The 16,404-nt window shown below is 42.4% G+C and overlaps 1 protein-coding gene across 1 annotated transcript in view; it reads left to right on the forward strand.

Moving 5' to 3' along the window:
• The window catches only part of LOC103776672 (GRAM domain-containing protein 4-like), a gene marked incomplete at its 3' end in the record, with an annotated part of 40,182 nt that overhangs the window by 13,534 nt on the left and 10,244 nt on the right, over positions 1–16,404 (forward strand). Inside the window, exon 3 of the mRNA XM_008944190.1 lies at positions 9,635–9,755. Coding sequence (XP_008942438.1) covers positions 9,635–9,755 — 121 coding nt within the window. The remainder of the gene's footprint in view (positions 1–9,634; positions 9,756–16,404) is intronic.

Raw genomic sequence — 16,404 nt, forward strand, 5'->3', positions numbered from 1 at the left:
CGCCTTGGGGGCCAGCCAGCAGGCAAGCAAGAAGGCGGAAGAGAGAAGGAGGGATGAAGGAAGGGCTTGTCCCTCTTGATCCTCCAGCTTTACTGGACATGCTGGCTATGGGATGGGACACCCCACTGGTGAATCTTGGGGTCAGTTATCCTGCCCTCTCCTCCCTGCAGGTGTGGGGAACTCGCTGCCCCCCTCCGTGTGGGAGACAAGCTCAGCAGTGGCCTTGGTCTGCACACCAAGCCCTGGCAGTGACTCTAAACCTGGAGTCTTATCACTGCTAAAACTGGACAGTTTGCAAAAACGCTGCTAACTTCAGACAGAGCAGTTAATTACAAGAGCTTCAGCTAAAAGGTAACAGAACCAGCCTTGTTCTACCCCAAACCAGGACACCCCCGAATACTGGCTGGGGGGCACTACTCTAGATGGTCAACTCTGGCCAAGGGATCCTGACACTGCAGCACTGGCTCCTAAATAAAGGGTGCTGATGCTGGTGAGCAGCAAGGCTGCTGTGGCAATGGAGCGTACCCTGGGCTTCTCCCGACCTTTATTCCTTCCTCTAAGTCCTCCTTTCTTCCAGCTTAAAATCTTGTTCTCCCTGACACTAACAGTGTGTGACAGTGTGTGGGAGACCTGCACGTGTCCCCTGAGCTTGTGGTGTTCCTCGGATGAGGACTGTGGTTTGCCTGTGGTGACTAGAGAGGGGAATCTTGAATGTTTTTTCTTGGCATCCAGAGAAACCATAAGAAGATGTCAGGAGTCCAACCTTCACTGCAGAGCTGTCTGTTCACTAGAGTCACTCTCACTTGCTGTGTAATAACAATTCTTTAAAATTCTTCTGGGTCTGACTTCTGACTAGGAGACTTAAAGGAAGTTTCTCAAGAGGTGTAGGAAAGATTTTGCTTATACCCAGAAATGTTTACATGATGCAGCATGTGTACTGAGTTTAAGTCTAGCCTTCCTGGATAAAAAAGCCTCCAAAATTCTGGCTAAAATTTTCTTGGAAATGTTGTAAGAGGCAACTGTGAGCAGGTTAGATCATGTGCCTGGTGTTTAAGAGGCCTCAGCATGGATGAAGGGAGATTCAGACCTTCATTTCTCACCTGCAAGGGCTTTGCTCTGCCTGATGGAGGATGGGTTGTGCTCTTGCTCACTTTCAGGCTGGCTTCTGAGAGCACAAGATTCCTGAGACCAGAGGAGAGGGAAGGGATGGGACTCCAGCCCAGTGTGGCAGCAGGCTGGAGTCCTGGGCTGGTCCTTGCTCTAGGCCCAGCTTGTGCAGCCCACCCTTATCATTGGACAAAGCGTATGAGCGGTGGCGGCGTGAAGGAGCCAGAATGGTGGGGGGCACAGCCCGGGAGGATCCTGTGCTGACACTGCTTTCTGTGAGGCTGATTAACCCAAGTGCAGCTCTGTGCTGACACAGACTGATGGTTTCAGCTCCTCCAGCAGCTCGAGCAGCCACCACCTGTGTGTCGTGTTCCGCAGGTGGGGTCTGCTTTTTCTTCTGCCTTTTTTGCACACCCAGCTTGGCTTCACAAATTGCAGAGTCAGTGTGAAAGCTCAGGCAGAGTAGTGGGCAGCACTGCTGTGCCTGTCCCTTTTCTGTAACTGGGCTGGAGATTTTGGAAGCCCAAGGTGGAACCTGCCCTTCCTTGCTTGGCTTAATAACATAAAAGCCTTGGAAGAGCCTTCTGCTGTTCCCAGATGTTGAAATGTTTATAGCCTGTTTCACTTCTGCCAAAACTGGAGTGAAGACAGTAGCTACAATAATGACAAAATCTTTGCAGTTCATTTTATATGGATTCTGCAACTCTTCTGGCATTTTCAGTCTCTGAAATTTCTGAAAATTCATAGAGCAGCAGTGCTTTTCATGACTTAAGTTGACAAAAGTGTATCTAGCAATAGGAAGCTTCCCACTTGATGTTATGAGGAGGGGACCTGTCTCAGAAAGCTGTTGATTTTTAAGACAGTTCAGATATTTTCAGGAAGATTAATTTAAAATCCCTCTGTAATGAAGGGGAAATAATTCTGTGTCTGTTATAAGATGATAAAGCTCCACTGAAAACATGTAAATGTAAAGCTACTAATTGGTTGTTAGCGTAACTATTTTGTACATATCATAGTAAAGAGATCTTAATTCTTTCTAAGCTCACCCACTGGAAATGGGACATAAGAGGAATGAGAGAGGAGACTAGACCAGTTTGGAAAGAGGGAAAATGTCTTGTCAGATACGATGTGCTTTGTCAATCAGTCTCCCTCACTACATGAAATAAAAGAACTCTTCACATGAAACTCTGCTGTTGAAGTGAGGAAAACAGTATCAGGGGAATATTAACTGCACTGAGGAGCAGGATGATGGTTTAGACATGGCCTTCCCTCCACTGCTTCTGCATCAGAGTTTGCTTATTTCCCGTCAGCCTAGAGAGAGTCCAGTGTGCCCCCTGCCCTCTAAGTATAAGCAAGGAGACTCAAAAACTGGTTCTCAAAAAGCTATGCTTATTGTGAGTACTGGAGCAGGACCTCTGCCTGAGGAGAGGCACAACAGAGTGATGGAAACAAAAATAGGAAAAAGGGATTAACTGACAAACAAGGATTACCTGCCAAACCTGGGTTGGGAATTTTTTAAAGATAAATTGGCATGGCTTGCCAATATGATACGTCACTTCTTCATTTTGATGCCTGCAGGTAAACAAGGCTGAGCTGGAGAAAGGTTGTGGTGAAAATGTGGGGTTTATATTTAATGGTTTCATTTCTCCAATTGACCAAAACACCAATGTAAAACAGGGTAGGCAGGAGGAAGGCATGTGCACTCAAATGTGGCTCATCTTTAGTGTTTCTGTCAGCTTTTCTGGCTTTTTATGACACAGATATTCCTATTAGAAAATATTTCTCCCCCTTTTTTCCTCCCTGTATAAAAGATTCATGTAAACAAGCAAGAGGCCTGACTACAAAGGAAAGATCATTAAATTGACACAGCAAGATGTTCTCAAGTACAAAAAAAAAATACAAACCAACTTGAATAGTTATTCCTTCAGTTTTACTTCTTTACTGACTTGCTTTTGTTTATTTGATTTCCCCCTCCACCCCCCCTTACCTGATTAGTGTTTGAATGTCTTACTTTTTCTCCTCATTCATAGACTGGATGGGTTAAAAAAAATTCTTCATATGTTTTTAGCATTATTATCTTCTATGCAGTGTAGCTGAGCAAAGATCAGTAGTTCAGGCTAAATCTTTTAAAACAACAGGAAAAGAAGGTTTTGAGGAAAGAGGGATGAGAGTTCACTGTGCATTAGTTGTGCAGCTGGCTGCGTGGACTACACATTTTGATCCCTGTACAGCAGTAGAGGATGTGAGGTGCTGCATTTGAGGTGGTGGTTTTTTTGTTATTTTGCACTTACTAACTCTGAATTAGAGTCTGAGAGCTTCTGCCTTCAGTTTAACAGGACCTCCCCTTAATCTACTTCTTTTTTAAAACTAAATGATGTAATATGGAGTCCACATAAAACATAGTACCAAAACATCTTCTGAGGAAGCACTTGGCAAAAGAGGGATCAGTGATGCTGAAACTCATCATTACGCCTTGCTGAGTTCACTTGTGGCTTTTCTGAATTAAAGGGAATAGAAAAGCAAAAATCTTGATTAGGAACGTGGGTTGTTTTTAGCCTGTTGATGTAAAAGGGTTGCTGGACTTAAAGTCAAAATAATGTGGATTCTGACTTTTCCAGCAGTGAATGTGAGGACAATGTCCTGAAAAAAACCAGCATGAAGAAATCTTGTTTCAAATACAGTCAGTTTACAATGTTGTACTGAATCTTCTTGTTTATAGTATCTGGTATTGCTGTACTAGGAAGGAATTTCTAACAATGTCATCAGATAACAGCACAGTCAAGCTGCATCTCCCATGCTGGGCCCACTGCTGCTGCTGTCTGTCTGCGAGTACTCTCCAGAGTACTTCACTGTCCATCTCTGGAATATGAAGCTATGAAGAACAAGAAAGCTGGTGTCCAGTTCAGAAGCAACTACCTAACCTCACAAGACGAAGGGTTAGACAGTCAACCTGGAGTTTGGGTCTTGAAAAGGAATGTTTTTGGGTTCTTCTTTCTTAAAATATTAACACTTGTCCTCCTAAGCAGGTGATCTTCATGCTTGCCAAGTGTAGAAGTTCAAGCATGAAAGAGAACATCAATTTAATGGGTGACCTAAAGAAGAAAGGCCAGCTAATAAAGTGGAGCTGCTAGAGCAATGGCTGCAGCCAGCCCTTTTCTTGCCCAAGCATTTGGTATGCAAAGAAGTAGAATGTCTTACAATGTCTGAGATCAAAGGCTAATGTTTTATCTGAAGTCTTTTGGATAGATTTGTAGCAAGTCTTTGGCAGTCTCTGTGGTTCTCCCATCACTCATGGAAAAGACATAAGCCCTGGGGAGAGTCAGAGATCAGAAGAACAGGGAACAAATAGTACACAATCAGGCTGTATCCAGTTATAGCTATGAATTGTGAACTTGTCTCTAGAAGAGTATATGCATTAGAAAATAACTGTCAACAGGAAAAAAAAACAGGTTAGGGATTTCTGTTGTGGGTCCTTCCTCTATCACTGCTTGTCAGCCAGACGATGTTTGTTCTGTGTCTTTGCTTTATCATGTGGACCTGCTCCCTGCCTTTCCCAGCACTGCCATTTGCTGCTGGTGTTTCACAAAAAGACTAAAAGCTCTTCAACGATGATAAGGACAAACGTTTTCAGACTGCTACCATCTTGCTAGGAGTGTCATTTAGTTGGAAGAAAGTTAAAATATTAGCTTTCTGTAGGAGTTGGGAGTCTGGCAAGGGTAGAAACCGCCAACAGCTGGCTGCATCAGTGTGGCTGGCGAGGTCCAGTTTGGTGTGTGTGGCTGGGATTTGGTGTGTTTAGCACAAATTAAACAACATACTTAACTTGGTAATGTTCAAAGGGTTGTGGGGAAATTTGCCATAATAAGCATAGACATGGAAGGGTTATTTCTGTCCCAGTGTTTCCCCACGCAAATGTGAACGTACGCTTTTTGGAGGTTCTAGTTTTTAACTCTGTCTCCTTAGATTTAACACTGAACTGATTTAGTAGCTAGAAATGGTGATCTACAGTCTCATCTACAGTCTCTCTGTGCTTTGAAAGATGTGGTGTTTGGTTTGTTGGTTGTTTTTTGGTTTTGTTTTTTTTTTTGTTGGGGTGTTCTTTAATGTAAATGTATGCCCTGGGGGGGATTTTGCAGCATACCTGTAGGCCTACGGAGGAAAGCTCTTATGTAAACAGCTACTGGGAGACTCCCTAATCCAGCTCCAATCCCCGCCTTAGGGGAAGCATCCGCTTTACTGCACATGCAGGATTGAATTAGAAATCCAGCCTGAGGTATCATCCTTCTTCTCTAAATACTACTCAGATACTGTTCAGTCTCACCTGAACAAAATACTTTGACATTTAAAAGCTTTTTATCCAAATATTTCTTACAAGCTTTTGTATTCTAGGAAGCAAACTGAAATTTTTCAGTTGCTCTAGTGGCTGGTGATGTATGATGATACAACAAAGTGCTGGATAGCTTATCTGTTAAAAATTACATGGTATCAACTAAACTTCTTGAATTTTTAAGTCTTTAAATTTAATTATCAGATCCTTGGAGCGCATGTGTAACAGTTGTGTTAAGCCTAATAGAGGATAGAATGTTGGTAGGGTCCTGTAACATAGAGGCTACAGAGATGTGGAGGTGTTTTTACTCTAAATTTCTCTACTTTATTACAGATTTCCACAAATAACACAAAAGTCACCACTAGCAACTATACCTGTGATAATGTAAATGTATATATGAATGAAAAAATATATATGTGTGTGTGTATATATATATATAAAGCTGTTATAAATAATTGGCAGCAATCAATAGTATGACAGCAACCAAGTAGGTGTATATTATTGCAGGTTACTACAAAGGTATCACTAGTGAAGCAAACTTAGCAGTAATACTGCAGCAGAAATAGTCCTGATAGATTATTTATTTGTGCATATATATGTATGTTCACAATAATACCGGTATCAAGCTTATTAGGCAAACCTTGGAAGGTGCTAGATCATCCCAGAAGTGGGAGGACAAACCAAGCCCTCCCTGGCAAGGGTCCAAGATCTCTTGGAAATTTCTGCAGCTAGCTCAACCTATTTAGGAAGGGAAAAGTATGTGCAGCATAGGAAGTTCTCAGAAACAGAAGCTTCATTTGGGATAAAAATGGTCATTTTTATTTCATAGAGGAATAAGGAGGTGTAGGACATCCACCACTTGAGTGGCCAATAGTTGCTGTTCGTTTCTGGTTTTCATCCAGAACAGCCAATAGCTATGGAAGTTTTCTGTCCTCTCAAGCCAATTTTTCTTTTTCCAGACAGTTTTCCTGTTCTTGCAGCTAGAACAATCAGCGCCATTTACCAATTCTTACTTTCTCAGGATGTTTTCCTCTTTTCCAGACTATTTTTTGCCTTTTCAGATGATAAATTGATGTTACAGTTCCTTGATTTTGTGCTTTTTAGTGATATCTCAGGATATCTCCAGTTTCTAGGTACCCAGCCATGTACTTCAGAGAGGTCAGCTATGTTTCTCAAGGATGCTTCTGCTTCCCAGCCTGAGTTCGCAGGCTGTGCTTCCCAGGCATTTTCTCTGTCAGGGTTTCAGCAGACATTTTTTTCTGTTAGTAGTTTTTCCCTTCTAACCAGGTCACTTTTATGGCTGCTCACATCACCTGCAAGTCCAGTTAAGACATGCACAGAGTCTCTTGTAATATTTTAATGTTTCTTGCTCAGCAGGACAGGGAGCAGTGATCGATATGCCTGGAGGGGTAGTTATGGAAGCTGATTAATCTTGGAGCTCGGTCCTGGGACCGTTTATGTTATACCATTTTGTGTGTATGTGGAGGAAGGAGGATGTTTGAATTTTGACTGTCTGAAGATGAAATACGAGGGGCACTGTGTTCTCATTGTCAAGGATGATACTCTTCTGTAAAGCTCAGTAGACATACCATGATGAAATGTTCTTACGGGTTCCTCTCCAAGGTCTATGACCTTTGCTCTTTGAAACCAACTTCTATCATTCTACAGGAGGAGCACTCAGGACTAGAGAAGTGTTCTCTGTAAGTTCAGATCGTGTTGGCCAAATTGTGAATTATTTCAGTGGAGAGAGTGAGGAAGAACACCGACCAACCCCCTCACCTCTGTGGTTTCTGTTGCTTAACAAACTTGATAGTATTTAACTAACCAAACATGGAGGTTTTACAATTCCAGACCACACTGCCACCAGAGGAGCAGCAAACGGGGGCCAGAGCACCCTTAGTGGGGTGGCTTTGAGTTGCAGTCATGCACCTGAAAGTTAGGAAATGCTGTGAAATGTGAAGCTGTGACAATCCTTAAGGATAAGATGCTGTATTTTTTGTTTTATAGTAGTTCTGCCTTGTTCATTGTGTACCCTTTAACTCTCCCTCTGTGCATAAAGAAGTTCTGCATCTCTGGCATTGCTTGTCCTTGTCGTGGCGAATGTTCTGGGGCTTTTGTCTTTAATAGAGCAAGTAGTCCAATCATAACAACTGGAGTTAAGGAAGCTGGAAGGTCTGAGTAAACTTCCAAGGGCATTGAGGTTAATTTACACTACTTGTGGTTTTCTTATGTACACACAATGCATAGTCACTTCCTCTTAAAAAAAAAAAAAATAGTGCTTAATGAAGAATTTTTTCCCTTTAATGGTCTTGAGAAGATAACATCCCTATCAGGCTTTGGATCTTTTCGTGCTCTCTTCATGATAGTGCACAAGCTCCAGTGTGTTTGGAGTGCAGTAGATGTTTCCTGTCAGCTATGTGCATGTTCTTGAGCAAGGCAAGCCCTTGAAAGTAGGGTAAGCTAATTTTAAACGTAGTTTCTTGTTGGGTTTAAAATTCCTTGTGGACAAATAATTAGAAACAGCTCCATGTATAGGCATGCCATTATGTCCATATCTTTCATTTATTTACAGGAGAGACAATACCTCCTGCAACAGTGAAAGTTCCCTACCCTACTCTTGGGAATAAATTTCAGTTCTAGTTGCTGGAGGATAATTTGGATTCTGTGCTCCAACTGTTTTTTCTGGGGTCACTGACAAAGCATCAGTGGGGAGATGACAGCACTCCTGTTTGATGGAGTTCAGTCTGTAGCCTCACAGTGGAAGCCATTATGTTGTCCTCTTGATTCCATTTTTTCCCTTGTCTCCTAATTCTGTGCTCTAAACTCCTTAGTGCTGCAGGAGTACAGATGATCTACCACCACCTAACTTGCACAGCAGATAAAATGATTTGAGATAGTGCACAAGAGCGTCCTGCAGAGCAGGGAGACTTCATCAGTTCTAAGTATTTGCACGAGGGCTTCAGTCTTTCTCAAAACACATAGTGATTTGAGTCAGGGAGATCCAGATAGCAGAATTATCTGATTATCAAAGATTTACAAGGCAATATGTGAGAAGAAACAGAAGAGGTTGCTGGAGAGTAGAACATTATATATGAATCTTATAAAATGATAGGGAGCCTAAACCTCTGTGTCTGTGTTGACAGTAGAGTTAGCAAGTGGTTTCTGTTGTAGTTTGCATTAAGCTTGGAATACAGCTGCTGTTCTACTATTTCTTGTCAGCATTGACCTTAAAAGCCAGCTGAGAGACCAAAATGTAGAGTAATGTTTTTGTTTAAGAAAAAAAATTAATAATTTTCTGTTTACCATGTCTCTTGTATAGCTGTCTGGGAAAGTTGGTCAGTGATGGTGACCCCCATTGTAACTCCAGAGTAAAATAAGGTAATGAAGAAGGATATTACCAGTGGCAAAAAAGCAAGGCTAATTAGCCACAAAAAAAAACCCTTATGCAAAGGTTATACCAGTTTCTCATGAAAAAAGTTATGAGAGTGTGTTTGTGTAAGTAAATATATGTATGAATATATGTGCTTGTATATATTTATATATAAATTGTTACATGAAAATTAGGGCACACTGTAACCTCAGAAAAGGGTAAGAATCTGAACTTACTTCCTTGTCTATGAACCCTCCTTAAAACTGTAAGATACTGAGGTCTGTAACAGGGTCATCTGACTTGTTGTAGAAGTGCAGGGGTGGCAGAAATCAATGGATAATTGATGGATAGAGGGCTCTACGGCATCATGTACCTTTACATGAATATATGGGTTTGGGGTTTTTCCTACTCTCATAGACATGTGGTAAGAAAGTAGATACTTTTTTTCTTGTGATGACCACTGGATTTAGCAACAGCCTTTCCTGCTGGTCGCTTCTTTGGGAAATGAGGGGTGCATCATGCTTTATTTAGATAAAGGTAGTTTGTACCAAGGGCTTATTTTTGAGATACTACATCTTGAAAAGAAAACTTTCAAAGTTGTTTTTCTCCTTCTGTTAGCAATTGTAACTAAACATTTTGTATGTGATACAGCTCTGTGCTTTTTGTGAAATCTTTCTATCCCTTGATTGCTTATTTTTTCTGGTGAATATATTTGGTATAGCACAGATTGAAAAAAAACGAACTACCTAATCTGTCATAATTAGGTTTTAATTTTGTTATACTTCAGGGTAACTAAATTTTATTTTTTTTTTTTCTCCCTTAATTAACAGAGGAGGAGCTGAGGAAGCTGAGAGAAGAAACAAATGCTGAAACATTAAGGCAGGAGCTAGAAAAGGAACGACAGCGGAGATTAGAACTGGAGCAAAAAGTCACTGAAGTACTTAAAGCAAGGTAAGAGAAATATCTTCACTGTAAAGCCAAAAGCCACTTGAGATCTCTGACTGCCTCTGAGGAGTTCTGGTGAAAGCATCAATTTCCAGCCTAGGCTCTCTTGAAATAAATTAGTCGTTCATAGAGAAGGTCTCTGTGTTCCTGTAAGAGCACATTTTGTACGGTCATGTACACCTGAATGACTTGACCACTCATACTACCCTACCTACAGACATGTCTTGACACTTGTCTAGTGATGTGCTTCATTTCACCTTCTCTGCTGCCCTGCTTCTGGGATCTCACCTGCCCAGAGCTGTCATCATGCACCATGTGCTGCTGAATGCCAAAGCCTTTGCCATACCTTTGCATGTGCTTTTTCTCTTCAAAAGCTTTGTCCTGTCCAGACTGCCTGATCCTTGGTACTCCTGTTCTAGCAGCAGCATGGACATCCCAGTACCACAGCACAAACCTAAATGTGTGGGAGTAACTGAGGTTTGAGCCTTCTTTGCCACTGTAATAACAAATGGAATCGTGCTTCTCTAAGTCCTTTCAGCCTTGATGATACCTACCTTGATGATGCAAAGCATCATGTTTGGTGTTGTCTCTCCTTAGTCTGCCTGGCTACATGGACTTTTTTAAGACAGCAGCAGCTGCTTGGTGGCCTTCTTGGTCTAGACCACTTGTATACATAGTTGACTGTGTTATCTTCCTCAGCAGTAGCTAAGATTGCTTGGCTGAGCAGTAGGATCTGTGTTCACCATCAACTCCTGTCATTGGGTGATAGTGCAGGCAGAGTTGATAATCGTGTTCATTAAGCACCTCCAGTTACTTAGAGATGACAGCAAGAACTAAGAGGCAAACCTTTTTGCTTGGGTCTGAGGTTTCCCAGTGCCATACAAACTCTTCCCAGTCTGCTGCTTCCTTCTGTACTTGTCCTGAGTATAAAAATGCCTTCCTGGTCAGGCCAGCAGTCTGTGTCCACTGGTATTCTGTAGCAATGGAAATAGCTGTTTGTACTAAATGGGAGCCTAGTTGCTTTCTGTGGTCTATTTACCTCCTACTCCTATGGAATCATAGAATCATTTAGGTTGGAAAGGAACTTTAAGATCATTAAGTCGGTCTGTAAACCTAATACTGCAAAGCTGACCACTAAACCATGTCCCAGTGTGCCATTTCTATACATCTCTTAAATACCTCCAGGAATGGTGAATCAAACACTTCCCTGGGCAGCCTGTTCCAATGCTTGACAAACCTTTTGGTGACGAAACTTTTTGTAATGTCCAATCTAAACCTCCCCTGGCACAACTCGAGGCTCTTTCCTCTTGCCTTGTTGCTTGTTGGTTGGAAAAAGTGACTGACACCCACCTCACCACAACCTTGTTTCAGGTAGCTGTAGAGAGCAAGGTCTCCCCTCAGCCATCTCTTCTCCAGGCTAGACAACCCCAATTCCCTCAGATGTTTCTCATAAGCATCCACAATACCCCACTATATTTAGGGGTGTCAGAAGGTGCATTACTGCCTTTTCACTTCAGTATCTGTTTGCAGACCTGTTAACCACAAATTTATTTAACCCCCTCTGGGCAGTGGTGGAGCTGTCTAGCAGTGGAAGCTGTGGACGCAATACATTACAGAAGTACACTCTTGACTCTAAAGAAGAGATTTATTTTCTTTCTTTTTTAACAGATTTCATAGTGGTTTCAAGAAATGCCCTTAGCTGCAGAATTCTGAGGTTTGGTGAATAACTGTTCAGTGTTCAGCTTATTTACCACCCTTCATCAGTCTTTTCCTCTCTTACTCTTCAGACTTCAGAGTTCCATTTTTTCCAGTGTTTCCTTAAGAGTCCTCCATCCCTTTCATCAATTCAGTTGCCACTCTTTACCTGTTTTGTCTCAGGCTGAAGAGGCTGAGCTTGTGCAGTACGCAGAGTGTGGGTTCGCCAGGGCTTTAGACAGGAGGTAAACGAGGCCTTCCTTCTTATCTTCAGTGCCCAGTACAGTGGGGTTTTTTTTAGCTGATGTTTCGCGCCGGTGGCTTCCCAAAATCACTGGTTCTGTTCAAGGCCGGGCAGTGCCCAGGCTTGGCCTGAGCTGCCCAGTTGTGTGCTTGGAAGGGGCTCTGCGAGGTCCCTGTGGAGGAGTCTTGTTCCCGAGCCGGGCCTGTGACCACGCAGCGGGACGGTGATCTGGACTGCTCTGGTCTGGGATTTTTGGGTGACATTTTACAGTTGCTCTTACAGCTGGGAAGTGGGAGTGCGTTTTTGTTGCCTGTGCTGGTTGGCCTGGCTGCATGCATATAAAACTTCAAATTTTTGTCTAGACTGATGTTGCCTGGTTGAGTGGGCTGCGGGGGAGAGAAGAAGAGGACGAAATTGTACCTGTCCCATGCTGTGAGAGTGTCCGTTAGCTTGATTAGAGCAGTACAGAGCAATAAATGTTGTTCTCTACTATTGGTAGATAAAACTGATGCTTCAGGATACCTTCTTGTTTGTGACTTGTTGCCTTGATGAAGTTGCTTGAGATGCAAATTCCACGTGCTTGTCTTTTGTGCTGGCATAGACAAGTTCCTGGTTTCCCCTCAGAGCAGGTAAGCCTGGGCTCTAGGCCACATGCAGAGAAGGGGGAGAGTGATCCCTTCATTGCTGGGAGTCTTGGAGAAGGATGAGGAGCCACCTTCCTCTGCAGGAAGGTACCCATCGTCCTGCACAATTTCAGTGATGAGGATGCCCTGGGGTGTGGTGTGCCCCACTGCAGCTTGTGACTACTTACATTTTATAGTGAAAAGAACTCGAAGGTGGTTGTTTATCAACATTAGTGTCAACATCTGTGCCTTGTTGGATTGTGGACAACAGCAAATCTCTAGCAAATGTGCCATTGCTAAATTAAGGTAGGATGACTTCACCTCAGTGCTGTGTTTCCATTTAGGTGTCCTAAGGATTACACTAACCCTGTTAGTGTGGGTATTGCGCTGGGGATCCCAATCAGCCAATTATCCCCTTTACTCTGTTGTGGTTTTTTTTTTCCTAACAGTCTTACTAATATTCCAGACTTCTCAGGACAGATGGGTATGTGTCAGATGACAACAAAATAACACTTTGAAAAGTTTCTACCCAGAAGAAAAATCTGGTTGCCTACATTTTTTCCTTAACTTGTACTCTGCTGTGTGAAATTCTTCTTCACTACTTTTTGTCGTTTGCACTTCACTGTAGACATTTTAAAACACTTTAATTAAGACTACAGGCAAAGTGATGGCTGACAGAATCAAATATGTGATAGGCCAAATTTACACCTGATGGAAACTTTATTAAGCAAAGTAACTGCAGAAGCTTACCAACAGATTGGCTCTGCTTCTCAATTAGGTAACTAATCATACAGTCTTTAAATAGATCTGCACATAAACATGTTTGTGTGTACTCTTCTTTTTGTGAACTGCTAATGAAAACCAGACTGTGCTGTGGTGTAAGAAGGAAGAAGTTATTTAAATAGTTGCAAGTATTCAGAAATATTTGTCAGGTAGATCAGTACATGTAGCTATATAAATGTGATACACAGTGTTCAGCAAGGAGAAAACACTGAGCTAACAATCTAGAGTTTTTATTTAGTTTTTAGTGAAGAGCAGGGACTTCTTTTGTTGAGGTGTGCACAGAGAGGAAGGAGGAGTTAAGAGGATTTTTACTGGTTTTGTCATGTTGTTCATTGTTTGTATATCTGAGAATTCAGAAACATGGTGGACTCAGCTGAAGTTTTCCATAGATGCACTTTGGGACATGCCAGAATCTGGAATGATGGCTGAAGCTTAAGACATTTTGCTTGTGCATTTTGCATAAATAATTCAGAATAGTCTGTGTGAGCAATGCTTGTTTAGTGCAAATAGTGGGGTGTTGTTGCTTTGCTTTACAAATGGTGAACTAGCTCCATCACAGAGGAAAAAAAAAAAGAAATTAATAAAGTTTTGCAGGATGACCTACCAGCAAGCTGAGACTTATGCAAACCTTTTTATTAGTATCATTGTCAGACATTAAGAGGAGCAAAGACACAATTCGTCTGCGTAAGGCACTGTTGTTGCTTCTTTGCTGCTTGTCTTGGTTAACTCTTCCTGGCCTCTTGTTAAATGATGTTGTCTTCCACACATGAGGTGTTTTGACCGTGGCTGACTTGGTCAGTTGAAAGAATGCCTGAGCTTGAGATTGCTTTGGAGGCTGGAAGCTTTCTCTCCTGGAAGAGAAGGAACCCTGCACAGATAGCAGGAACCTGAAACCTGAGTCAAAAGTTGCTCACCTGGCTGCTGGGCTTGCTGACATACCCACTTGGCTGAACTTCATGCATATATTTACTTTTAACTTAAAAGATTTGGTAAAAGGCTGCTTGTAAGTAGCTCCTATGAAAAAATTCTTCATTTTTTTTCTGCCCCTGAACGTTTAGATCCTGTACAAGTTTGGGTTGATGGCATTTCTTCAAACACGTTTTCTTTCGTTTCAAAACCTAGAAATTAGGGCACCAGCCATGTAAAATGGCTACAGTGGCAACTAATGTGGATGAAAAGGGCAAAGGTTTCTGAATCGTTTGGTGTATTTTAATGGGAAGGAGATGCAAAACATATGAAAATGGTTTAACTCAGTTTTATGACAGCTGCTCACTTTAAGCAGCCATGCATATATGAATGATATGTCTTCAAAGTAGGCTGTGAAAATACCACCTTTATGCTTACTTTTGCATTTCTGAGGTTGAATGGTTTCCACAACAGCCTTTGAAAGAATGATAATGGGAGGCTTATGAACATGAAGTTAGCCTGTATGAAAATTGCTTTTAATATGTCTTACAACATCGTGGCAGCAACTGGACCTGTTGTGTGCAGCAACTCTGATCTTCATGAATTTGTTGAGAGGAGTCTGTTGTTTCTCATGCATGTCAATTCACCATTGCATTCAAGGCCTAATATGCACAAACCAAAAATGTTTATTTAGGGTAAATGGTTTTCAGTGTCAAGGCTCCCTTAACTTTTGTGTCATAGGGCAGCATTTAGTGGACCTCAATGTTCCCCACAGAATGAGAGGCACCGAAGTGTGTGTGGTCCTTTTTGAATGGTACATGTGTACTAGTCGTGGACATCCATGCTTCCTTAACTTCAATATATTTAAGAAAAAAAACCCAACAGGGCACTTTTGTGTTTGTCTTCTCCATTGGCTGAGGTTGCTCTTATCACTTTTGGTCAGCCTGTGCTTTTGAATGGGTGCAGTTTGCATAAACACAACCTAGCCTCAAGGTCAAGGTCTGTTGGCACTGCCAATCACACCCTTTTTTTTGTTGGAGAGGGTGGTCCTGAAGGCCTGAACCTGGCTTGTTTTCTTTGGTGCAGGCTGTGGTTAGGAAGCCTGCATAAGAACACAGCCTTTTGCATTGTTCTAGGGACCACTGGCGTTTTCCAGCCTTTGAGCTGATCTGTGTCATGAAGAGTGGTTCAGAAACAGTAGGAAAGGTAATTCCTTCCCTCTGTCAGTGGTCTTGATGTACTGTCTGGTTCAACATGACCTGGTTTGGGGATCGAACCCCCCAGTGGGTGTGGAAGCCTAAACAATGAATTCTGAGCTTCCTGGACCAGATCTGTCTGAAGTGGCTAATTATAACCTGACTCACGGGTGCAGTAATGAGCTGTCCTTAACCTGGTGGTTGGTAAAGGTCAGGTCCTTCACAGGGAAGGAGTAATGGGCAGATGGCAAGTGAGACATTGCCAGAAGAAAAGGACACAGAAAAGCGCCAAGAAGGGCCAAAGCCAAACCATCATGTGCTGCTGATGGAGCCCAGTGAGGCTGCTATCCAGAACTGCTTCTTGATGAGATTCTTTGGATTTTTTCCCCAAGAAACATGGGGAGTAATGACACTGCGCTGCTTCTGAAAATATATCCCAGTGTGGCAGGGGAGGATCCAGCCTGACGGCTCTGACAGCTGGCAGTGGTGGGGTGCCATCTCAGCTTTGTCACTGGAACCATTCAGGTGTGACCTCCCCCAGTGGCTTTGCACGAGAGAGACTGGCTCCTGCCTGTGTGAGCCTGCCTGTGAATGACTACCCCCTTTCTGCCTAGATGTGCCTTCAGCTTCAATGAAACATGGTGGCAGTGACAGACTGCAGATGAAAATTCCCACCTCTGTGGTGTATCTGTCTCATGGGCTGATAGAGGAAAACAGGACACTGCTGTATAATAGTTTGTGCAAATTTGATCACTGTAATTGCTGTCTGTCTGTCTTTAGAGAGACAGAGCTGGAAATGGAGGAGATGCAATGGTGTGGGGGAAACAGCAGGGAAAGGAGGAGTTTTTAGATGAAGAACCCATGGTTTGTATAGAAGCGGGGCAAAAATGGCACAGAAACCAAAGGTAAAGTTTAGTTAGAAAAAATAGACTGGTGGAATTTCAAGAAGAGTGAAAACAAGTGGCTTTGAAAGCAGACTGATAGATGTCCAATTATAATTTATAAATCAGTTAATTGTTTCTAAATGTTCCTTTCAGAAATGATCAAGGATGTAGAAAGCTCATTATATATGGGGAATGCTTGGGGAGGAAGGAAGGAGGTAATTAGTTCTGTAGTTCCTCTGTCATTCTCACTGATGCGTGCTGACGCTGAGGCAGCACACATTAGTAATGGCCTTTTCTGTGTGCAGACAGTACAGTGAGATCTTT

This window comes from Merops nubicus, unplaced genomic scaffold (assembly GCF_000691845.1).
Source record: "Merops nubicus isolate BGI_N331 unplaced genomic scaffold, ASM69184v1 scaffold1677, whole genome shotgun sequence".
NCBI lineage: Eukaryota > Metazoa > Chordata > Aves > Coraciiformes > Meropidae > Merops > Merops nubicus.